Below are 24636 nucleotides of genomic sequence, written 5' to 3'. Positions count from 1 at the left end.
GAATCTTTTATGATGGGAAGAAAAGCTTTGCAAACTAATCTCACCCCAGGGCCCTTAACTAACAAGCTACTTAAAACAGTAACAAGTACACTAGCTACTAAATATAAACAAATTAATTACCAGCTGTCAGACTAAGTACCCAGATTACTAGATTGTTGGGACTCACTGCCTAAGGAGGTTAGGAGGATTCTGGGTGACCGTTGGGGTCGCTGTGAAATGAAATGACAGCTGGGATTATTGTATAGTCTCCTGACTCCAAGAGCTGGAGATTGAGGGAAAACACCAAAGCTCAAATCCTGGCCCTGCTCAAACCAACACTTGAGAGGGAAAGCAAGAGCTGGAAACACAATCTCCTTCTGCAGAACCAGACTCCTGGCCAACATTTTCCTCAGTTCATGCTTTTTCTTAGACAAGGCTGAGGCTGGGGGGAGGAGGAAGCCTGAGGCCTTTGACCTAGGGGCAGGGAGAACCCTTCCTCTCCCTTGCCCTCCTGTGGGACAAAAGGGTGGGGAGGGGGAATAGGAGTGGGGGAGGGTGGGTCTTCATTTCCTGCCGTCTTCTCAGTAGTCCCTCCCTCCCCTTGCCCCACAGGAGAAAGGCGGCTTTCAGCACTACTGCTCCTTTCCCCTGGGCAACTTGGCTTCCCTGGGGAAGTGGGAGCAGGCAGTGGGGGCGAGTGCTGACAGTTCCCCCCCGCTGGCAGTGCTGGCCCAGACGCGCTTCCTGACTTCAGTGACAGGGAATGGAGACTCTGCCGGTGCCAATCCCCTTTGCTGGGGTGGGGGAAGCAGGTGATGTCAGAGTTCGGACGAGCTCCCACTCCCACAGCTGTGGGAGGGAAGGTAGGGGATGGTACTCCCAGGGCTGGAGCTCAGGAGTGGCTGTGACTCCCAAATCGTAAAGAAAACTGAGGCGAGTGTGATAGAAATCCACTCTATTGGTTGCCTGCTATCACACACAAGTAGCTGGCTGACAAAAAGAGGTTTATATACATGAAAATATTAAACACACACTACTATGCTGATATTGGCCAACTGAAGATCTAGCCCAAGAAAGTCAGTATCTTGGCAATCTGAGTATATACATGTCATATCTTAGGAAATACAGCTCACGCCAGAAAGTATGGTCAGGGCAGGTGGTCAAGCCAGTGTTAATTTAATCAAATGTAAACAAACAAACAAAACACCCAGCATAACAACCTTCGGCATCTTGGAATATCTGTGCCTCTCTCCTGCATTCACAGAATGACCTGCCTTTTCCAGGATTTAATTGGTTTCCACGCAGAAATCTGTGAAGCAGCAGCAAAATGGGAACACTACCTGGAGAGGGATTTTAGCACCATGCATGGAATGATGATGCAGAAACAGTGACAAGTGTTTAAGAACATCACAAATACTACACTTTACATGCTGTGCAGACTGTGGTTCGCTACGCACTGGAGAACCTGGGAGCGATGCGTCCGGAAAGAAGAAAATTATTGTGGGGCCAGTCTGCGGAAGGCACAAGCATCAAGGCTCCAGTTAGCCAGAGGGTACCCCTAGTTGCATGGAAATCGATCGATTTCTGCTCATGACATGGAGCCCAGAATGCTCTGCCAACCCTCCATGGTGGATCATGCAACAGATCCGTGTTCAGCCCGGTGTTTTCCTTTTCGAACACACCCCACAAAAAACATATTCATTTCTTTAAATCACAAACAACTGAATTCCTTAAAGGGGATAAACATAATCCAGGCAGACGCGTGATATCTATGTTGCTTATCATCTGTTCACACCTAAGATTATTGCAATTGAAAGGAGAGAGAGAGAAAATTATTCCTCTGGGGCTGTGTGTGTGTTTATTTACATTTACTCTGGCAACACTTTGTTGCCTTCAGTTCTATTCTTTCCTCTGTATAGTCTGTTGGGTCACATTTCCAGAAGTACTTCAGGGTACTGAGGGGCTGACACACCCAATTCCAGGCTGCTTTGAAAATCTCAGGTATCTAAATCCTTGCAGGCATCTTGGAAAAAAATCACAGCCCAACGCCGTTCACAGAACACTGGCCATGTGAGATGTTTCATCCTCATATTGTGTTAGAGGAAAACTCCTGGTTATGGCAGGGAAGAAAAAATGCCAGAGGCTAAGACTAAAACTATATCCTACAAACAGGGTCAAAACTCCTGGTCCCATTGGAGCCGGTGTGGAGTTTTGACCTTGATTTCAGTGGGGCCAGGATTTCAGGTGTTCAAAATCAATGTAGGGAGAAAAGCAGGAGCTGACTCCACATTCAAAAAGAGAAATGATCTATATCTATATATATAGCTGCGTGTGAGACGGGCCACTGGATTTAAAGCATAGTTCATTTCTACTCCCTCCCGCATATCCAATCAAAGAAATGGTCAGGGAAAGTCACAAGTTGAATATCTTCTTAACCAGGCACAGGATCAGACAAAAGAATAAAAAGTGACAGTAAAATCAATCATAAAAGAATAATAAGAAACCACCCTCCGGTTACACGGAGATAACTACAGTACACGGCGATGTTGTACATTTTATATTTAATCCATTCATAAGGAGCTTGATTGGCAGGATAACGAACTAATTTCAGGGTGATCTAGGAAGGGTTTTACCCACAGCCATGTGACTCATTCTGCGATAGCGGCTTGCACGCTTTGGGAATTTCCTAAGCTGCCTCGCACACCCCAGGACGGTATATAAGAGGGTTGGTTCCACAGCTCAGACATCAGAAACCTCCCGAGACAACAAGAGAGCTCACTGCTCCTTCCTAGCAAGCAGAGCCAGGAGAGTCCAAGAGGGAAGCTCGTCTCACCTCTCATCATGAACGGCAAGTTGGTTGCTGCTGTCTTGGCTCTCGTCCTAACCTACGCAGCGGTGTCAGAAGGTAAGAAAATCCTTCCTCGGGCTCGCAGGACTTTGCCTAGTTATGCGCATATTGTGCCTGGAGGGACAGCTTTGGCTTATTTTTTAAAGAGTTAAGGGCTTGTTAAAACTTTTTTCAAACGATCTTCATTGGAGACAGAGCTGTAAACCAGTCACTGCTCTGAAGAGCTGCTGACACCTGGTGGAAAACTTTGAGAAACAGTCTCTTTGCCATAGAAAGCTTTGCTTCTGTCTCATTCTCACTATCTGCTTTTCCCCCCGGTTCTAAAGACAGGCTGAATCGGGCTCGTCTGATTGCCATGTTCGTCTGCGCCTCTTGCTTCTTCCCTGCATGAGGTCATCAACCTGCTTGTGACACCATGTTGTCTCAAACACAGGAGGATGCAACTCGGAGTTGGGAATAAGCAATAGGAGCAGGGAACATGATCAGGGAGAGTCCTCAAAACTGAAGAAAAGCAAGGGGCCAGATCTTAGCCTCAGTCACGTGATTTTAAATCTAGGCTCATCATCGTTGTAACCAGATCAGAATCTGGCCAAGTAAAGACAGGTTAAAAAAACCAAACCAAAGCAACCCCCGCCTCTCCCAGTGACTTAGAATTGTCTTTAAAAAAACAAATCCAAACATTATTTTGCAGCAGCATCAATTGCTCTCCATATCTTTTCATAATTAGCTTTTAGAGGCGAGGACCAAGGTAAACTTTTAGCCAAGACCCTTGTGAAGAAACAGAGCAAGCATGTCTGATCAAGCAAAACCAAGCCCTCTGCTTCACATGTATAGATGGTGAAATACTCAGCTAACCCGACACAACTCTTAATCTTTTCCAGGGATGAGTCTGGCAAGGATGGGGAATGAGCTCCGATGCCAGTGCATCGAGCTGCATTCCAAGTTCATCCCTCCCAGGAGCATTCGGGATGTGAAGATGACCCCGAGCGGACCTCATTGCCAGAACACTGAAATCATGTAAGTAGTTTTGCAAAATTCTACCTGCTGCTAAACTAGGAGGAGACTGAAAACTCCTGGACCAGCACAAAGCAAAGGGGTGAGGAGCGATAGCAGGCCCACAACACTCAGGGAGACTGCCCTTTATGGAAAACACAATATCAAAATCAAGCAAAGACATTTTATATATACACACATACAGAGAGAGATACTTTGAATGCATATATATAGGGGGAGGGAGATGATTTTTGCACACCTGGAACATTTTTAAGCAAACAAATGATGTAGGGCCAGATCCTCAGCTAGTGTAAATTGGCGTAGCTCTCTAGTGAAGTCAATGGAACTATGTCAATTGACACCAGCCATGCCTGTAGTTTAAAAGGTTGAAAGATACCCTGATGAGAGTCCACAGAGTCAATAGATGCCTGACCTTTGTTTTCCTTCTTTGCAGCGCTACTCTCAAGGACGGCAGAGAAGTGTGCTTGGATCCCACTGCTCAATGGGTGAAGATCATCATTCAAGCAATTTTGGACAAGTGAGTCGTCATTCTCAGAAGGATTTCATGAAAAAATTTAGAAGAATAACTAGGTGTTCCTTAGCTCAAACTGCTCAAGAGTGACCTCTTCTCAGGGCATAGTAATCTTTCCCCAAACTTGTCTCTCTCAATCCAGTAAATAAATAATCACCATATCCTACCTTGAAGGTGGCCTAGTGGTTAGGTTATGGAACTAGGTTCTTCTTGTTCCCTGCTCTGCCCCAGACTTCCTGTGTGAGCTTGGGGAAGTCACTGATAATGGCCACATATACTGGGCAGCTGCAACTCCTTCTGGAGACAATTGGACTCACAGGTGCTCAGTGCTTCTGAAAAACCAGGGTGTCGTCCCCCCCCCCACTTAGTTACTCTTGGTTCACACCAAAGGAAAATCATGTCCAAGTTAATAAAGTTTCACTGATATGGTTGAGAGCAGGCTCAGAGCCCCAAGAGTTCTCAGATTCTAACTAGTGAGAATTGTTCCATGAGCAGGTTTCTAAGCTGTTCCTTTTCTCCCCCTCTTTACAGAGCTCAAGCCAATGCTGAGGCAAAACGCTAAGAGAAACCAAAGAAGAAAAATCTCGGAGGTTCTCCTCCAGTTTCCCCTTGAAGGAAACATCTCTGTGAAAATGCCAGTCCATCTGCAAGCAGCCCACCTCCTTCTGTTAACATGTTTTCAGGCAGACTCCAGCTAGCAGTACCTATTTTCTATTTATGTATTTATTTATTGAGGTGCTTCATTTTAGGAGTGTTTTTTTTTTTTAAAAAAAAAAGCTCAGTTGTGCATGAGATATGCCACTTTCTGCAGCTGAAAGCACTGGATGGGGAAAAGTGATTTGCTGACGGAAATGAAGACCCTTTGGAAACCACTGAAGCTGAACAGGGCTGTCTGAGTGCAATGCACTTGCAGCACAGCTGTATTTATTGTAAGCCTGGCTCTTTCCCTGTTAGAGCAGCAAACTGGCAACAGTTACCCCTCCCCTGCACGGGTATGTTGCATCAACAGCACCGTGAGTCAGAGCCAGCCTGAGGCTGGCTACTGCCTGGGGTTCTGTGGCTTTCCGAAATGAAGCAGCCAAAGTGCTGTTATTTGGGGAGCATTATGTATTGTGCTATAGCACATGAATGTTTTTTCTCTCGCTCTCTATTTAAAAAGATAATATTTGAATAGAAAAAACTAAACTATTTAAGTGATTTTTGATTCATCTGGATTCTAATATGTTAATTCCTTATGAAGATAGAATATTTCACATTCCTGCTGTTGTGTGTGTTAGGATTTTGTTATGTTAATTATTTTATTTATTTTATTCAATGAATGGAAAAAATGTTGAGGCTCATGTTGCAATTTTTTTATTCCTGTGCACTTTGGAATTCAATCATTTTTACATTAAACTATATGCTTAAAAAAACGAAATAGATGTGTTCTGTTTCATAGTTGTGGGCTCTTGGCTTGATCTTTGTCATCAGAAAAAGGTCATGGTATAAAAATATCAAGGTTTAAAAAAAACTAGCTAAATTCCTGGAGGATGGGTCCATCAATGGCTATTAGCCAGGATTGGCAGGGATGGTGTCTCTAGCCTCTGTTTGCCTGAAGCTGGGAATGAGCGACAGGATGGATCACTTCATGGTTACCTGTTCTGTTCATTCCCTCTGGGGCACCTGGCATTGGTCACTGTTAGAAGACAGGGTACAGGGCTAAATGGACCTTTGGTCAGATGCAGTATGAGCGTTCTTGTGTATCACTGCCCAGTTTCCAGACTCAGGTTGAGCTCAACTCAATATACAAAAAAAGAGTCATAGGATTTTGCTTTTGACCAAGCCCTGAACATACCTTACTATGCATGAGGAGATCCAATAGACATTGAGGACACTACAGAGCACTATTGTGTTAGAGGAAAACTCCTGGTTAGGGTGTGGAGGAAAAAAATGCCAGAGAATAAGACTATATCCTACAAACAGAGGGTCAAAACTCCTAGCCCCATTGAAGTCAATTTGGAGTTTTGACCTTGATTTCAGTGGGGCCAGGATTTCAGGTGTTCAAAATCAATGTACAGAGAAAAGTAGGAGCTAACTCTACTAACCCTCCCAGAATATCCAATCAAAGAAATGCTCAGGGAAACTCAAGAATTGAATGTCTTCTTAACCAGCCACATGATAAGACAAAGGAATATAAAGGGATAGTCATATTAATAATAAAAGAATAATGAGTTATAGAAACCCACCAGTTACACTGATCTAACTACACGGCGATGTTGTACATCTTTTATATTTAATCCATTCACAAGGCGCGTGATTGGAAGGATAACGAACTAAGTTCAGGGCCATCTAGGAAGGGGTTTTACCCACAGCCATGTGACTCATTTTGCAATAGCATTTTGCAACATTTTGGAATTTCCTGACACAAGCTAAACCCAGTACTGCCTCGCACGCACAAGGACAGTATATAAGAGGGTTGGTTCCACAGCTCAGACATCAGAAACCTCCAAGACAAGAAGAGAGCTCACTGCTCCTTCCTAGCAAGCAGAGCCAGAAGAATCCAAGAGGGAAGCTCGTCTCACCTCTCATCATGAACGGCAAGTTGGTTGCTGCTGTCTTGGCTCTTTTCCTAACCTACGCAGCGGTGTCTGAAGGTAAGAAAATCCTTCCTCGGGCTCACAGGACTTTGCTTAATTATGCGCATATTATCCCTGGAGAGACATTTTCATTTTAGGCTTATTTTTTAAAAGTTGAGGTCTTGTTAAAAGTTTTTCAAACAAACAATCTTCATTTGAGAGTAGGGTGACCAGATGTTCTGATTTTATAGGGACAGTCCCGATTTTTGGGTCTTTTTCTTATATAAGCTCCTATTTCCCTCCAGCCCCGTCCCGATTTTTCACATTTGCTGTCTAGTCACCCTATTTGAGAGAGCTGTAAATCAGCAGCTCTTCAGAGCAGTGACTGACACCTGGTGGAAAATGTTGAGAAACAGTCTCTTTGCTATAGAAAGTTAGGCTTCTGCCTCATTCTCACTATCTGCTTTTCCCCTGGTTCTAAAGACAGGCTGAAGGCGGGCTCCTCTGATTACAATGTTCATCTGCGCCTCTTGCTTGTCTCAAACACCAGAGGGTTTAACTTGGAGTGGGGAATAAGCAATAGGAGCACAGAACAAGATCACAGATAGTCCTCAAAACTGAAGAAAAGCAAGGAGCCAGATCTTAGCCTCAGTTACATGATTTTAAATCTAGGCTCATCATCACTGTAACTAGATCAGAATCTGGCCAAGCAAGAGTAGGTTTAAAAAAGAAAAACTGGTGACTTAGAGTTGTCTTTAAAAACAAATCCAAACATTATTTTGCAGCAGCATCAACTGCTCTCCATACCTTTTCATAATTAGCTTTTAGAGGTGAGGACCAAGGTAACCTTTTAGCCAAGACCCTTGTGGGAAAAAAACAAATAGAGAGCAAGCATGTCTGATCAAGCAACAAGCAAAACCAAGCCCTCTGCTTCACATGTATAGATGGCGAGATACTCAGCTAACCCGACACAACTCTTGTTTTTTTCCAGGGATGAGTCTGGAAAGGATGGGGAATGAGCTCAAATGCCAGTGCATCGACTTGCATTCCAAGTTCATCCCTCCCAGGAGCATTCAGGATATGAAGCTGACCCCGAGCGGACCTCACTGCCAGAACACTGAAATCATGTAAGTAGTTTTGCAAAATGCTACCTGCTGCTAAACTAGGAGGAGACTGCTTTGCCTTGTGCTGGTCCAGGAGTTTTCTAAGGGGTGGGAAGCACTAGCAGGCCCACACCACCCAGGGAGACTCCCTAAGAGTGATTTTTAGTCTTTCTAAAGATGTAATTTTAGGTATTGCACTTTGTTTTCATAGTGTCCAGGATCTCTGGGGTGGAAATACAAATGCCCATGGGGAATAATGAGCATTATCTATAGAGTGCTAGAACCTGCATTAGAAGGACAGGAAAACTTATTAATACCCAATACAACCTTTCAACCCAATTCCTCCAGTCCTTCTGCAGGCAAAACTCCCACTGAAAATTCTCCACTGAATACATAAGTGGTTTCCCCGACAGAGGAATGCAGGATTCAGCCCTTTATGTAAAAAGCAATATCAATGCAGGCAAAGACATTTTCTATATATACACACGTCCAGAGAGAGAGAGAGAGAGAGAGAGAGATACCAGGCAATATTAAAAAAAAACAAAAACTTCAATGCATATATATAGGGGGAGGGAGATGATTTTTTTTTTTGCACACCTGGAACATTTTAAAGGAAACAAATGTAGGGCCAGATCCTCAGCTAGTGTAAATTGGCGTAGCTCTCTAGTGAAGTCAATGGAACTATATCAATTGACACCAGCCGTGCCTTTAGTTTAAAAGGTTGAAAAGGCTGTTCCTTTTCTCCCCCTCTTTACAGAGCTCAAGACAATGCTGAGGCAAAACGCTAAGAGAAACCAAAGAAGAAAAATCTCAGATGTTCTCCTCCAGTTTCCCCTTGAAGGAAACATCTCTGTGAATATTTCACATTCCTGCTGTTGTGTATGTTGAAAGATACCCTGATGAGAGTCCACCAAGTCAATAGATGCCTGACCTTTGTTTTCCTTCTTTGCAGCGCTACTCTCAAGGACGGCAGAGAAGTGTGCTTGGATCCCACTGCTCAATGGGTGAAGATCATCATGAAAGCAATTTTGGACAAGTGAGTCATCATTCTCAGAAGGATTTCATGAAAAAATTATTTTCAAAGAATAGCTAGGTGGTTCCTTAGCACCAACTGCTCAAGAGTGACCTCTTCTCAGGGCATAGTAATCTTTCCCCAAACTTGTCTCTCTCAATCCAGTAAATAAATAATCACCATATCCTACCTTGAAGGTGGCCTAGTGGTTAGATTATGGAACTAGGTTCTTCTTGTTCCCTGCTCTGCCCCAGACTTCCTGTGTGAGCTTGGGGGAAGTCACTGATAATGGCCACATATACTGGGCAGCTGCAACTCCTTCTGGAGATAATTGGACTCACAGGTGCTCAGTGCTTCTGAAAAACCAGGGTGTCTCCCCCCCCCCCGCCCCACTTGATTTTCCTTTGGTGTGAACCAAGAGTAAGTATGTCCAAGTTAATGAAGTTTCACTGATATGGTTGAGAGCAGGCTCAGAGCCCCAAGAATTCTCAGGTTCTAACTAGTGAGAATTGTTCCATGAGCAGGTTTCTAAGCTGTTCCTTTTCTCCCCCTCTTTACAGAGCTCAAGACAATGCTGAGGCAAAACGCTAAGAGAAACCAAAGAAGAAAAATCTCAGATGTTCTCCTCCAGTTTCCCCTTGAAGGAAACATCTCTGTGAATATTTCACATTCCTGCTGTTGTGTATGTTAAGATTTTGTTATGTTAATTAATTAACATTTTTTTCCATTCATTGAATAAAATAAATTGAGGCTCATGTTGCAATTTTTTTATTCCTGTGCACTTTGGAATTCAATCATTTTTACATTAAACTATATGCTTAAAAAAAAGTTGTGTTCTGTTTCATAGTTGTTGGCACTTGGCTTGACCTTTGTCATCAGAAAAGGTCATGGTATAAAAATATCAAGGTTTAAAAAAAAAAACTAACTACATTCCTGGAGGATGGGTCCCTCAATGGCTATTAGCCAGGATGGGCAGGGATGGTGTCTCTAGCCTCTGTTTGCCTGAAGCTGGGAATGAGCGACAGGATCGATCACTTGATGGTTACCTCTTCTGTTCATTCCCTCTGGGGCACCTGGCATTGGTCACTGTTAGAAGACAGGGTACACGGCTAGATGGACCTTTGGTCAGATGCAGTATGAGCGTTCTTGTGTATCACTGCCCAGTTTCCAGACTCAGGTTGAGCTCAACTGCAGATTTGCAGCAGGTGGAAGTAACCCAGTTAGGGCTAAATTGGCATTTCTCAAAATGATGGCCAAATGAGCAGAGGGTGCAGAACACACTGGTCCTGTTCTGGTGGCTCAATGCCATGCACACTCCGAACCCTCTTCTCTGGGTGCTCCATGGGGTTTGGTCTCCACAGTTCTGAAAGGGATGATTTATGTTGAGACTGTGGGGGTGGCTGCTCCTTATAGCAATGGCTCTCAACCTTTCACGACTACTGCACCTCTTCCAGGAGTCTGATTCATCCTGCATTCCCCAAGTTTCACCTCACTTAAAAACTACTTGCTTACAAAAATCAGACATAAATATCCAAAGGTCACAGCCACACCGTTACTGACACATTGCTTATTTTCTCACTTTACCATATAATTATAAAATTAATCAATTGGCATATAAATATGGTGTTTACATTTCAGTATCACATCCAGAGCAGAATAAACAAGTGAGTGTGTGTATGAAATTTTAGTTTGGACTGATGTCACTAGTGCTTTTTATGTAGCCTGTTGTAAAACTGTGCAAATATCTAGATGAGTTGAAGTACCCCCTGGAAGACCTCTCCATATCCCTGGTTGAGAACCACTGCTATATAGCATCATTTCTCCTACTGAATTCATGGGCAAACCTGTTGAGTGCAGATGAGCTCCATGAGTCAGTAAATAGAGGATCCATTCCTGGCATCAGGGTTCTGATGTGGTGCAGTGAAGCATTTGTTTCCAGACAGGCATATTGTTAGTAGTCAGAAATATTTTAGCTTTGGACTTTAGAAAACTGCAGTCTATGATAGGAAGACTGGCTGAATATCCAAGCAACTTGCCTAGCGTTGCTGGATTCACAGGAACAGAAGGACTATCGTGAATTAGTAACAGATGGTTTCTAATACTGGTTTTTGAGGGAACATGATTAGAAATATTTCTGAGCAGTGCTGTAGTGGTAAAAAAGGGCTAAACACCTAAAATAACTTAATATTCTCCAAAAAGAGAAGTGGGCAAACTCCATTTATCCTAAACTACGATACTGTTTCTGACTCTGCGCCTCCTCAACTGATCGAACTCCGTGTATTCAAAGGGTCTATGATCATTTTTGTACTTTCCCCAAAAGCAGTATTAAGTAGCAATAAAATTCAGAGATACAAAGGAGTGAACAAATAATATTTAGTCACAGCAATTCCAAGGGAGTAGCAACAGATGCTCTAAAAGAGTTTTAGTTAAGTATCATATTGGTGAGATGACCAAGTTTTGCAACAATAACTGGAGAAATAAGCCAGTCCACACTAACACGTTGTATCCAAACTTAGGTATAGATCCAAATTTAGTGGCTGGCCCTCTTACAAAGTGAGACAAACCAAAACCAGAGACTTGAACACCTCTGAACTTCAGAAAAGTCAAAAACCCAGATGTGATTGCTACAACCATGGCTGGAATAGCCTCCATGGCCTTAGTATCCTGCTGCTGCTGTGGATGGAAACCTGGAAGATCCAGGTAATGCCAGATCCTCTGCTTCTGCCTCCTTCCCTCCCACAGACGCTGTTCCATCAAACTCTAGCCTCCGCCTCCCCAGCCTACCCCTACATACCAACACACAAGGGGAATTGTACAGCTGTGCTGCATTAATGGTGCACAAACCCAACATGCCCCTGCTCCAACTTCTGCCACTCCTGCTTGAGAATCCGCTCCTGATCTGTAGAGCCCTGCAAATCTGTGGATATTCATTTTATATCCATGGATATCTGCATCCGCATATCCAACATGGACCATACTTGTGGATCAGATGCAGATACAAACTTTGTATCCAGGCAGGACTCTACTGATTTGTTGCCCTTGGGAGCAGGAATTGTTCTATAGTGTAGTATGCAGTATTTTTAAACTCCATTTATACTAAAGATGTTTGAAGAGAAAAAATGGTTAGCTTTGTATTTTTTACCTTTTTTCTCTATGTGACAGAGCCTGAGCTGGTGTAAATTGGTGTAGCATCATTCAAATCAATGGAGATAACTGATTCCCACCAGCTGAGGGCCTGGCTTCAACATAGTTGACCTTAGCGGATATGAATTGATCAAATCTAACTAGACAGTGTGTCCTTTGATTCTTTTTTGTTTGTATTTAAGTCTGTGGCTGGCCAATTAAAAAAAAAAGTGCCCCGTATGCATGACTGATGGGGAAAACTATTGGTGTTCTACCGCTTGAGTATATGAGGCACTGTCACTGTGGTTGGTAAACCATAGGTTTCACCCATCTGGAAACACAAGAGCTATTACCACAAGCAGTTTCTATCTCTCTCTCTCTTTAAGCACCATCACCGTACATTACAGAAAAAGCCACATAGGATCAACCTTTCAGATGTATTAAAAGGGAATTTGAAGCTAGTTCAGGGGTTGGCAACCTTTCAGAAGTGCTGTGCTGAGTCTTCATTTATTCACTCTGATTTAAGGTTTTGCGTGCCAGTAATAATTTTATTGTTTTTAGAAGGTCTCTTTCTATAAGTCTATAATATATCACTAAACTATTGTTGTATGTAAAGTAAATAAGTTTTTTTAAAATGTTTAAGAAGCTTCATTTAAAATTAAATTAAAATGCAGAGCCCCCCCAGACCAATGGCCAGGACCCGGGCAGTGTCAGTATCACTGAAAATCAGCTCACGTGCCGCCTTTGGCACATGTGCCATAGGTTGCCTACCCCTGAGCTAGTGAAACAATGCTCTGTTACCCAATGGATACACCTCATCTCAAGTTTCCTTCTAAGGGCCAGATTCAGCACCAGTATCACACTCTGCAAATAATCCCACTGAAATCAATGCAACAACCTGTGGAGTAAGATACTATTCCGTGTGAGTAATGGTGACAGTAACTGGCCCTAAATGAACACGGCTCCTGATTCACGTGAGTTAGATGAACCAAAACATCTTCGCCTGCATAATGCTTGGGAGGCGGTGACAGGGTTTTGTTCTTAATTAATCAAATATTTAACCAAATGCTCACCTGCGTTACATTTCTTTAAGCAAATATTAAGTTTATGAATTTGAAAATTTTTTCCATGCAATACATTTCTCCTACTGCTTGATAGTAAGGGATTTATATAGTGTAGATGTTAGAGTGACTCAAATATTTGCAACTTGGCTTATTTCTTGGTCAAAGTAAATTATCACCATTTTTAATGCAGCGTCTCAGGCATTAATCAGTTCTGAGGCATAGCCATATAAATAAACTGGAGGCATGGTAAACTGCTGTTCTTTTCACTGCTAAAAGGGTCTGGAATAGTTGAAGCGATTATACATTGCTGCAAAAAAAACTTTCTACATGGCACTTATGTTTAAAAGTCGGGTGACAGAGCATAGGAGGGGGGGCTGCTGAATGGAGCACTCTGGAATCTGATTAGACTGCTGTTTAAGTAAACCTAACAGAGTGCTTTGAAATTCCTGATTCTTAATATTTATTTAATTTTAAAAAACTGTTTTAATAAACAAGAGATTCTTAAGTATCAGAGGGGTAGCCGAGTTAGTCGTCATCTGTAAAAGCAGCAAAGAGTCCTGTGGCACCTTACAGACTAACAGACGTATTGGAGAATGAGCTTTCAAGGGTGAATACCCACTTTGTCGGATGCATGTGTTATTGAGATTATTAGTATTTTATGGTTTTACTTCCTCTTCCTGTTTTATCTCCCATTTCTTCCCCCCACCTCTGCCTACAAGCTCTGCTTGCTTTCCCTATATAAGGAAGCCCTGGACAGCGTAGCATGCAAGTTATTATATGGGGAATCAAGTAACATTTTCATCCATTAGCAATAACAATGAGATTTTTTACTAGAGAGGTACAAATTGAAAAATTAGGATCTGAACATCTCCACACTTGAGGAAATTGAGATCTGGGATTTTTGGTTCAGACCCAACTCTGATGAGGGCTGGATTAACCCATAGGCTCATAAGGCGATAGCCTTAGGGCCTCCTATTTTTAGGCCCCTCTGGTCAGGCCGGGGGCATGGCCTGGGCCTGGGGATGGGGAGGGAGCTGCTGGAGCGCTCCTGCCAGCAGGAAAGGCAAAGCAGGCCCCATGGCTTGGAAGGAGCTCAGCCGGCAGCCTGCTGCATCTCCCTGCGCTCCAGGAACACACTGCCAGGGATCCAGTTAACACTGGTGACCAGACACTAAAAATCCAGTTACCACAGAAACCCATGCCAGCCGTGGGGGTAGTTTGAGCAGGCACTGTCGTCCCCCACCCCCGCTCTCCTCATCCCTGATTTCTCCGGAGCTCTGCTTAGCTGTCAGGGAGGGAAGAAGCTCCCTCTGTCCCTCTCCTCAGCTGAGGCTGGCAGGGCACCAGGACACTGCCTCCTCGGTCCTAGTGCCATCACTGTCATCTTCTGGGTATGCTGGGTCCCATTTCTGGACAGCTGGTGAGTGCTGGGGGGTGGGGGGGTGGGGGAAGAAGGAGGCAGGGGAAGAGGGAGTACCAGAGAGGCAAGGTGAGAAGCTTGCACAGAACCTGCACACACTCTGTCCAGCTCCAGCCAGAACGATTGCCTCTTCCATGTCAAAGGAACAAACTCCTGCACATTTGTAGGCAAAACAGAACCAAACCTCCCATTCTGGATACCAGTCCTTTTAAGTTTTACAGAGCCTTCCATTGAGGGGCTTCAGGTTTATGATGCCCTGTGTTCAATACTGCATTGCACTCTACTCAAAATCAAAGACATCCAATTTTTTTCTTTGATGTATTTTTCTGTACTGGGATGCACAGGCAACCAAGTTCTTTCCTTATGCTCAGCCTAGTTCCACAGGCCAACGCAGCTTTGTACTTTTAAGGGGTTGCAAAAGCACTGGAGGAAGCTCAGCACACAATGTGGTAGGTTTCTCTCTCAAGGATTTTAAATCCACTTCTTAGCAGGCTATGATAGGAAGACTGGCTGAATAGGCTAAAGGCCGGTTATGCTGGTTCTCTAGCCGTTCAATCCATCATACAAGTACCTCACATTTGATTTCTTTTAAGTTTCATTCCAAAAAAACTTAAAAGCTTAATAAACCTGAAGTTAGTCCTCATTCTTCTGCCCCCCAACTCAAACTAAGTTCTTTCCCAAGTGGAAAATGTTGGGTAAACACGGAATGTGTGTGATTCGAGAAGAGAATGAGATCACAGCCAATTCCTGCTGACAGTTACACCTGTGTAGTCTTATTGACTTCAGGGAGAACAGACTTTTGCACAAGAATAGATTTTGGTCCCATCTTCTTTTCCACACTTGGTATAAGCAGAATCTGAGCACTTTAAGGAAAAAAAATAAGCAAGGTCTGCTTGATTTACACATGTAAACAAAACAGGAAGCTTTCCCTTCATTCTACACCAGCCTTGTAAACAAACCCCAGGCCTGGTGTAACAAGGGTGTCACTACAGCAGCCTCGGCTAGATTGTTCTTTTGAAAGATGCTGGTTTTCAATGAAGTCTTTTTTGTTCAGTGGGACAGAGAACACAACAGGGAATAGCTCTCTTTTGTAAACTCCTAGTCATTCAAAAGCTGAAAGGCTTTAGATTAAGTTTGTTAATGTTGCAGTGTTCGTCCTCATTCAGAGGAGCACTCCACTATCTAAGAGAAGGACAGCGTAGCATCATTTGTGCTACCTCTTACTCGGAAGTATCTGTTTGGAGAATTGAGTGTTGTGAGACTAGAATAAACTTGTTAATTCTACAGAAATAAAAATATGTAAATGTGTGTAGAAAAAATGTTTGATGACTTCATAATTTTGTTTGCAATATGTCATTCACATTTAGGCTCTACCCTCCCATTAGCCGTAGGCCCCTCATAACCTTAATCCAGCCCTGACTCGGATATTTGAAATTCGATTAGTTCAGCTCTTCAGCTTCCTGAACCTTGCTTTGATAGTAGTCACTGCTGCACTTATGTGGAAATCCAGTAATTCTTTTAGACACATGGGCTAGGTCTCCAAAAGAACTTCGCTCTCTCCCTCTCTCTTTTTTTAAGTGGCTAGATGGACTTGACCTCGCTCCAGATGTCAGTCATTTGTCCTGCAGGCAGATATAGCCAAGGTGCTTGACTCTTGTTATCTTGCTAAAGATAAAATGCTCTGCATTGCAATGTTGGAAATGCAATGTTTTCTCCCTCTATCAATAATCCCCGAAATAGTCTTGCAAAACCAAGTAACTGGCCTGAGTCACAAAATCAATTTGTAAAGCGTTATGTTCTCTCCAGTTACTTTTTTTTTGTTGGCTTTTTAAAGAGCCCAGTAGCTCAAGAAGAGGAAACTGATTCAGATCTCACCTATACTGATATCAATCAGGAGTGTACCTCCGCTGAGTCAGATGCACTCAAGGCGAGATTTACAGGGGTATTGAGGCTTCTAATGGGATTTTCACATACACTTAAGCAGGTTAGGTGCCTAATTCTGTTGGTTTCAAGGAGAGTTAGGCATTTAGCCTGATTAGGCGCTGTTGAAAATCCAACTAGGCACCTACCTTCATCTTTAGGCTCCTAGACTCATTTGTGCTGTGCCTCTCCCCGGGGATGTAGGCATCTGGGTGCTTCTGAAAATTCTATTAGGCACCTAACGCTTAGTAGCCTTTAAAAAGCTGGCCCTGAGTGCTGCTGTGTAGGGAGAGTGGAAAAGTCGGCTTCACTCGCTTTTACGTCATCACACCCCCCACTCCCAATCTGGAAGCAGCTCTGAACTGAGCTGGTGTCCCGCCGCAAGTACGAGCAGCCTAAAATTCACAGGCAGTGGCAGAAACCCTCCCAAGAGCTGCTAGGAGGCTTTACATGGGCCGCTTAGCAATTCCCCAGCGATGGAATGATCTTGCTGGGAAGCCAGGCTTTCAGGGCAGGTGCACACCGCTGGAGTGGCACACGGCTGCCCCAGCACAGGAGAAGATGAAGGCCACAAACTGGTGTAGGAATCAGATTCACTGTGATGCGCTTGCCCTTAGTTCTGCTATTCTTTCCATCATGGAAATTCGTTCAATTAAGCACTGTGGTTCAGATCATTACTATGGTTCACCAGCCACATTCCGAGAGGAAAAAGTAGCTATTTCCTAAGTTATGCTTTATAGACTTCAACTCCCGGTACACTACATGCAAAAAATAGTTGACATTTCTTGGCCCTTGATCGGGACAGAATATACAATTGAGATAAAATAAGAGCTGATCTACCATTCTTTTCTAAATGAACCCCCGTAAAGGGACAGCTGTGACTCCTAATTGTTCATTGTCAGCAATAAGACAGACACACAGAACTATGGTTATTCCTTAAGTAAATACTACAAAGGGATATAACAAACAGAGAACTGATACGTATTGCAATCTAAATGCGTCCTGACTAACAGCTGACACATACTGGCATAAAATAAACCAGAAAAAGGTATCATCCAAAAGGCAGCTGTTCAATGTACAGATCCCTATCAGTTAGAAGTGTTTGGTTGTACCTACTTACCTCAGTTATCCTACAGGTGGGATTACTTGTGCTCCTGGGAATATGTCATAAGAGTGGATATCTTGTGAGCTTGTTTGGCATTGGGAATAAATGTCAGATTAAGGCCAGGTCTACACTAGAAACTAAAGTCCCTTAGGGGAATGAATTTTTAAAACATTTCTAAACTGGCAAAAGCCCTAAAGAAACTACAACATCTTCTCAAGAAAGTCCCTAAAGAAACACAACAAATCTACACTGACACACCCCTGGAGCCCTGACCAGGGGTATTCTATCTGCTACCCCAAACCGTAGATGCCCTATCATCTCAGGCATTGGCACCCTGACAGCAGGATTATCTGGCTATGTAGACTCTCTCCTCAGGCCCTACACTACCAGCACTTCCAGCTATGTTCGAGACACCACTGACTTCCTGAGAATCTATCGGCAATCTTTCAGAAAACACCATTCTGGCCACTATGGATGTGGAAGCCCTCTACACCAACATCCCACACAAAGATTGACTACAAGCAATCAGGAATAGCATCCTCGATACCATCACGGCAAACCTGGAGGCTGAACTTTGAGACTTTGTCCCCAAATGTGAAATGGTTGTGGGTGAGGACAATGTATACCTTCAAATCAGCAGGACTGCTATGGGTACCTGCATAGTCCCACAGTATGACACCATTTTTATGGCTGACTTAGAACAACGCTTCCTCAGCTCTCGTCCCCTTACGCCCCAACTCTACTTGTGCTACGTTGATGACATCTTCATCTGAACCCATGGGAAGGAGGCCCTTGATGAATTCCACCAAGATTTCAACAATTTGCACCCCACCATCAACCTCAGCCTGGACCAGTCCACACAAGAGGTCCACTTCCTGGACACTACAGTGCTAATAAGCGAGGGTCACATAACCACCACCCTATACCGGAAACCTACTGACCGCTATACTTACCTACATGCCTCCAGCTTTCATCCGGACCACATCACATGATCCACTGTCTACAGCCAATCTCTAAGATACAACCGCATTTGCTTTGATCCCTCAGACAGAGACAGACACCTACAGGATCTCTATCAAGCGTTCTTAAAAGTAAAATACCCACCTGGTGAAGTGAAGAAACAGGTTGACAGAGCCAGAAGAGTACCCAGAAGTCTCCTACTACAGGACAGGCCCAATAAAGAAAGTTACAGAACGCCACTAGCCGTCACCTACAGCCCCCAACTGAAACCTCTCCAGCACATCATTAAGGATCTACAACCTATCCTGAAGGACAATCCCTCACTCTCACAGACCTTGGGGGACAGGCCAGTCCTCGCTTACAGACAGCCCCCCAACCTGAAGCAAATACTCACCGGCAACTACACACCACTCAACAAAAACACCAACCTAGGAACAAAACCCTGCAACAAACCCCGGTGCCAACTCTGTCCACATATCTATTCAAGGGACACCATCATAGGACCTAACCACATGAGCCACGCCACCAGGGTTCGTTCACCTGCACATCTACCAATGTGATATATGCCATCATGTGCCAGCAATGTCCTTCTGCCGTGTACATTGGCCAAACCAGACAGTCTCTACGCAAAAGAATAAATGGACACAGATCTGACATCAGGAATCACAACATTCCAAACCAGTAGGAGAACACTTCAGTCTCCCTGGTCACTCACTAACAGACCTAAAAGTGGCAATTCTTCAACAAAAAAACTTCAGAAACAGACTCCAATGTGAAACTGCAGAACTGGAATTAATTTGCAAACTGGACACCATCAGATTAGGCCTGAATAAAGACAGGGAGTGGTTGGGTCATTACAAAACCTAAACCTAATTTCCCCAATACTAATTTCCCCCTACTGTTACTCACACCTTATTGCCAACTGTCTGAAATGGGCCACATATTACCACTTCCAAAGTTATTTTTCCTCCCTTGGAATTCTGCTGTCAATTGAATTGTCTCATTAGACTGAGCTCACACTTGGTAAAGCAACTCACATCTTTTCATGTATTTATACCTGTTCCTGTATTTTCCACTCCATGCATCTGATGAAGTGGGGTCTAGCCCACGAAAGCTTATGCCCAAATATATTTGTTAGTCTCTAAGGTGCCACAAGGACTCCTCGTTGTTTTTGCTGATACAGATGAACACGGCTACCACTCTGAAAAGTGTAGGTTCAGTTATCCTGGCAAACAAGTCCTTATGTCAGCATAGCTAATTTTGTTCAGGGAACCAGTATAAGCTACACTGACAACAGCCCTCTTTTGCCGATATAAGTTGCATCTACACTAGACTCATTTGGCAGTGTAGCATTGCCAGTTCAGCTATACTGGCAAATCTTTTTGAGGGCAGCGTAGGTCTAAGCTTGCAGGCCTGAGCATACTCCTGTCAGAGTACTAGCAGTGAGATGATAGAAATGGAGGGAATCCACGGGTGGTGTGGCCCTGTAGAACACCTTGCCGCAGGCCATGCGGAGTCAGCCAGGGGCAGATGCTTTCCACTTGCCCACTACTGTCTCAGTCTCTCCATTACTCCTCACACTCCTCAGAACTTGGCCCCAGAGTGGCCGGGAACAAGTCTGTTCATCTGATAACCGTTCACCATACTAGTAACTTTTAGACAAAGTTTACAAAAAAAAGAGTCATAGGATTTTGCTTTTGACCAAGCCCTGAACATACCTTACTATGCATGAGGAGATCCAACAGACATTGAGGACACTACAGAGCACTATTGTGTTAGAGGAAAACTCCTGGTTAGGGTGTGGAGGAAAAAAAAATGCCAGAGAATAAGACTAAGACTATATCCTACAAACAGAGGGTCAAAACTCCTGGCCCCATTTAAGTCAATTTGGAGTTTTGACCTTGATTTCAATGAGGCCAGGATTTCAGGTGTTCAAAATCAATGTACAGAGAAAAGTAGGAGCTAACTCTACTAACCCTCCCAGAATATCCAATCAAAGAAATGCTCAGGGAAACTCAAGAGTTGAATGTCTTCTTAACCTGCCACATGATAAGACAAAAGAATATAAAGGGATAGTCATATTAATAATAAAAAAATAATAATAATGAGTTATAGAAACCCACCAGTTACACTGATCTAACTACATGGCGATGTTGTATATCTTTTATATTTAATCCATTCACAAGGAGCGTGATTGGAACGATAACGAACTAATTTCAGGGCCATCTAGGAAGGGGTTTTACCCACAGACATGTGACTCATTTTGCAATAGCATCTTGCACAGTTTTGGAATTTCCTGACACAATCTGAAGCCGGTGCTGCCTCGCACGCCCCAGGACGGTATATAAGAGGGTTGGTTCCACAGCTCAGACATCAGAAACCTCCCGAGACAACAAGAGAGCTCACTGCTCCTTCCTAGCAAGCAGAGCCAGAAGAATCCAAGAGGGAAGCTCGTCTCACCTCTCATCATGAACGGCAAGTTGGTTGCTGCTGTCTTGGCTCTTTTCCTAACCTACGCAGCGGTGTCAGAAGGTAAGAAAATCCTTCCTCGGGCTCACAGGACTTTGATTAGTTATGCGCATATTATGCCTGGAGAGACATTTTCATTTTAGGCTTATTTTTAAAATGTTGTTAAAAGTTTTTCAAACAAACAATCTTCATTTGAGAGTAGGGTGACCAGATGCCCCGATGTTTGGGTCTTTTTCTTATATAAGCTCCTATTTCCCTCCAGCCCCGTCCCGATTTTTCACATTTGCTGTCTAGTCACCCTATTTGAGAGAGCTGTAAATCAGCAGCTCTTCAGAGCAGTGACTGACACCTGGTGGAAAATTTTGAGAAACAGTCTCTTTGCTATAGAAAGTTATGCTTCTGCCTCATTCTCACTATCTGCTTTTCCCCTGGTTCTAAAGACAGGCTGAAGGCGGGCTCCTCTGATTACAATGTTCATCTGCGCCTCTTGCTTGTCTCAAACACAGGAGGGTTTAACTTGGAGTGGGGAATAAGCAATAGGAGCACAGAACAAGATCACAAATAGTCCTCAAAACTGAAGAAAAGCAAGGAGCCAGTTCTTAGCCTCAGTTACATGATTTTAAATCTAGGCTCATCATCACTGTAACTAGATCAGAATCTGGCCAAGCAAGAGCAGGTTTAAAAAAGAAAAACTGGTGACTTAGAATTGTCTTTAAAAACAAATCCAAACATTATTTTGCAGCAGCATCAACTGCTCTCCATACCTTTTCATAATTAGCTTTTAGAGGTGAGGACCAAGGTAACCTTTTAGCCAAGACCCTTGTGAAAAAAACAGAGAGCAAGCATGTCTGATCAAGCAACAAGCAAAACCAAGCCCTCTGCTTCACATGTATAGATGGCGAGATACTCAGCTAACCCGACACAACTCTTGTTTTTTTCCAGGGATGAGTCTGGAAAGGATGGGGAATGAGCTCCGGTGCCAGTGCATCGAGCTGCATTCCAAGTTCATCCCTCCCAGGAACATTCGGGATGTGAAGCTGACCCCAAGCGGACCTCACTGCCAGAACACTGAAATCATGTAAGTAGTTTTGCAAAATGCTACCTGCTACTAAACTAGGAGGAGACTGCTTTGCCTTGTACTGGTCCAGGAGTTTTCAAAAGGGTAGGAAACACTAGCACGCCCACACCACCCAGGGAGACTCCCTAAGAGTGATTTTTAGTCTTTCTAAAGATGTAATTTTAGGTATTGCACTTTGCTTTTCATAGTGTCCAGGATCTCTGGGGTGGAAATACAAATACCCATGGGGAATAATGGGCATTATCTATAGAGTGCTAGAACCTGCATTAGAAGGACAGGAAAAATTATTAATACCCAATACAACCTTTCACCCCAATTCCTCCAGTCCTTCTGCAGGCAAAACTCCCACTGAAAATTCTCCACTGAGTACATAAGTGGTTTCCCTGACAGAGGAATGCAGGATTCAGCCCTTTATGTAAAAAGCAATACCAACGCAGGCAAAGACATTTTATATATATACACGTCCAGAGAGAGAGAGAGATACCAGGCAATATTAAAAAAAAAAAAAAACTTGAATGTATATATATAGGGGGAGGGAGATTATTTTTTATTTGCACACCTGGAACATTTTTAAGCAAACAAATGTAGGGCCAGATCCTCAGCTAGTGTAAAATGGTGTAGCTGTCTAGTGAAGTCAATGGAATTATATCAATTGACACCAGCCATGCCTGTAGTTCAAAAGGTTGAAAGATACCCTGATGAGAGTCCACAGAGTCCACCAAGTCGATAGATGCCTGACCTTTGTTTTCCTTCTTTGCAGCGCTACTCTCAAGGATGGCAGAGAAGTGTGCTTGGATCCCACTGCTCAATGGGTGAAGATCATCATTAAAGCAATTTTGGACAAGTGAGTCGTCATTCTCAGAAGGATTTCATGAAAAAATTATTTTCAAAGAATAGCTAGGTGGTTCCTTAGCTCAAACTGCTCAAGAGTGACCTCTTCTCAGGGCATAGTAATCTTCCCCAAACTTGTCTCTCTCAATCCAGTAAATAAATAATCACCATATCCTACCTTAAAGGTGGCCTAGTGGTTAGATTATAGAACTAGGTTCTTCTTGTTTCCTGCTCTGCCCTAGACTTCCTGTGTGAGCTTGGGGAGGTCACTGATAATGGCCACATATACTGGGCAGCTACAACTCCTTCTGGAGACAATTGGACTCACAGGTCCTCAGTGCTTCTGAAACACCAGGGTGTCGTCCCCACCACTTGATTTTCCTTTGGTGTGAACCAAGAGTAACTATGTCCAAGTTAATGAAGTTTCACTGATATGGTTGAGAGCAGGCTCAGAGCCCCAAGAGTTCTCAGGTTCTAACTAGTGAGAATTGTTCCATGAGCAGGTTTCTAAGCTGTTCCTTTTCTCCCCCTCTTTACAGAGCTCAAGCCAATGCTGAGGCAAAACGCTAAGAGAAACCAAAGAAGAAAAATCTCGGAGGTTCTCCTCCAGTTTCCCCTTGAAGGAAACATCTCTGTGAAAATGCCAGTCCATCTGCAAGCAGCCCACCTCCTTCTGTTAACATGCTTTCAGGCAGACTCCAGCTAGCAGTGTCTATTTTCTATTTAGGTATTTATTTATTGAGGTGCTTCATTTTAGGAGTGTTTTTTTAAAAAAAGGCTCAGTTGTGCATGGGATATGCCACTTTCTGCAGCTGAAAGCACTGGATGGGGAAAAGTGATTTGCTGAGGGAAATGAAGACCCTTTGGAAACCACTGAAGCTGAACAGGGTTGTATGAGTGCAATGCACTTGCAGCACAGCTGTATTTATTGCAAGCCTGTCTCTTTCCCAGTTAGAGCAGCAAACTGGCAACAGTTACCCCTCCCCTACACTGGTATGTTGCATCAACAGCACCGTGAGTCAGAACGAGCCTGAGGCTAGCTACTGCCTGGGGTTCTGTGGCTTTCCGAAATGAAGCAGCCAAAGTGCTGTTATTTGGGGAGCATTATGTATTGTGCTATAGCACATCAATGTTTTTCTCTCTCGCACTCTATTTAAAAAGGTAATATTTGAGTAGAAAAAACAAACTATTTATTTAAGTGATTTTTGATTCATCTGGATTCTAATATGTTAATTCCTTATGAAGTTAGAATATTTCACATTCCTGCTGTTGTGTGTGTTAGGATTTTATGTTAATTATTATGTTAGTTAATTTATTTATTTTATTCAATGAATGGAAAAAATGTTGAGGCTCATGTTGCAATTTTTTTATTCCTGTGCACTTTGGAATTCAATCATTTTTACATTAAACTATATGCTTAAAAAAAGAAATAGATGTGTTCTGTTTCATAGTTGCGGGCACTTGGCTTGATCTTTGTCATCAGAAAAGGTCATGGTATAAAAAAATCAAGGTTTTAAAAAAAAAAAAAAAGAACTGGCTAAATTCCTGGAGGATAGGTCCCTCAATGGCTATTAGCCAGGATGGGCAGGGATGGTGTCTCTAGCCTCTGTTTGCCAGAAGCTGGGAATGAGCGACAGGGGATCG

At 43.4% G+C, this 24636-nt stretch overlaps 3 protein-coding genes and 1 long non-coding RNA gene across 4 annotated transcripts; 3 read left to right on the top strand and 1 right to left on the bottom strand.

Annotated features, from left to right (window-relative positions):
• The first annotated feature begins 3691 nt into the window (after positions 1–3691).
• On the top strand, positions 3692–5756 carry LOC123371479 (interleukin-8-like). The gene is made up of 3 exons (XM_045019152.1): positions 3692–3844; positions 4275–4358; positions 4884–5756. Exons 1-3 carry the CDS (start codon positions 3711–3713, stop codon positions 4912–4914), a joined length of 249 nt encoding a protein of 82 aa, XP_044875087.1. The 5' UTR covers positions 3692–3710; the 3' UTR covers positions 4915–5756.
• LOC123371480 lies at positions 4610–23525 on the bottom strand. The gene is made up of 3 exons (XR_006579806.1): positions 23362–23525; positions 10786–10788; positions 4610–4715 (listed from the first exon to the last, which is right to left on the bottom strand). It is a non-coding gene; the product is annotated as an uncharacterized LOC123371480 (long non-coding RNA).
• Positions 6822–9777, top strand: LOC123371476 (interleukin-8-like). Its single transcript, XM_045019148.1, has 4 exons — positions 6822–6985; positions 7899–8034; positions 8963–9046; positions 9583–9777. The coding sequence occupies exons 1-4, from the start codon at positions 6922–6924 to the stop codon at positions 9611–9613; spliced, it is 315 nt and encodes a 104-aa protein (XP_044875083.1). The 5' UTR covers positions 6822–6921; the 3' UTR covers positions 9614–9777.
• Positions 20997–23680, top strand: LOC123371478 (interleukin-8-like). The gene is made up of 4 exons (XM_045019151.1): positions 20997–21146; positions 22026–22161; positions 22922–23005; positions 23532–23680. Exons 1-4 carry the CDS (start codon positions 21083–21085, stop codon positions 23560–23562), a joined length of 315 nt encoding a protein of 104 aa, XP_044875086.1. The 5' UTR covers positions 20997–21082; the 3' UTR covers positions 23563–23680.
• Positions 23681–24636: the final 956 nt, after the last annotated feature.

This window comes from Mauremys mutica, chromosome 5, assembly GCF_020497125.1.
Source record: "Mauremys mutica isolate MM-2020 ecotype Southern chromosome 5, ASM2049712v1, whole genome shotgun sequence".
Taxonomy (NCBI): Eukaryota; Metazoa; Chordata; order Testudines; family Geoemydidae; genus Mauremys; species Mauremys mutica.
The sequence above is the reverse complement of the archived record's forward strand: the minus strand, read 5'-3'. Positions and strand labels throughout refer to the sequence as shown.

What these genes read in the sequence shown, in the direction of transcription:
- LOC123371478 (XM_045019151.1), top strand. Translation starts at nt 21,083, where the DNA reads ATGAACGGCAAGTTGGTTGCTGCTGTCTTGGCTCTTTTCCTAACCTAC. An exon ending in CTACGCAGCGGTGTCAGAAG is followed by an intron (nt 21,147 to 22,025) that starts GTAAGAAAATCC and finishes GTTTTTTTCCAG; the next exon opens with GGATGAGTCTGGAAAGGATG. An exon ending in TGCCAGAACACTGAAATCAT is followed by an intron (nt 22,162 to 22,921) that starts GTAAGTAGTTTT and finishes CCTTCTTTGCAG; the next exon opens with CGCTACTCTCAAGGATGGCA.
- LOC123371476 (XM_045019148.1), top strand. Translation starts at nt 6,922, where the DNA reads ATGAACGGCAAGTTGGTTGCTGCTGTCTTGGCTCTTTTCCTAACCTAC. An exon ending in CTACGCAGCGGTGTCTGAAG is followed by an intron (nt 6,986 to 7,898) that starts GTAAGAAAATCC and finishes GTTTTTTTCCAG; the next exon opens with GGATGAGTCTGGAAAGGATG. An exon ending in ATGAAAGCAATTTTGGACAA is followed by an intron (nt 9,047 to 9,582) that starts GTGAGTCATCAT and finishes CCCTCTTTACAG; the next exon opens with AGCTCAAGACAATGCTGAGG.
- LOC123371479 (XM_045019152.1), top strand. Translation starts at nt 3,711, where the DNA reads ATGAGTCTGGCAAGGATGGGGAATGAGCTCCGATGCCAGTGCATCGAG. An exon ending in TGCCAGAACACTGAAATCAT is followed by an intron (nt 3,845 to 4,274) that starts GTAAGTAGTTTT and finishes CCTTCTTTGCAG; the next exon opens with CGCTACTCTCAAGGACGGCA. An exon ending in ATTCAAGCAATTTTGGACAA is followed by an intron (nt 4,359 to 4,883) that starts GTGAGTCGTCAT and finishes CCCTCTTTACAG; the next exon opens with AGCTCAAGCCAATGCTGAGG.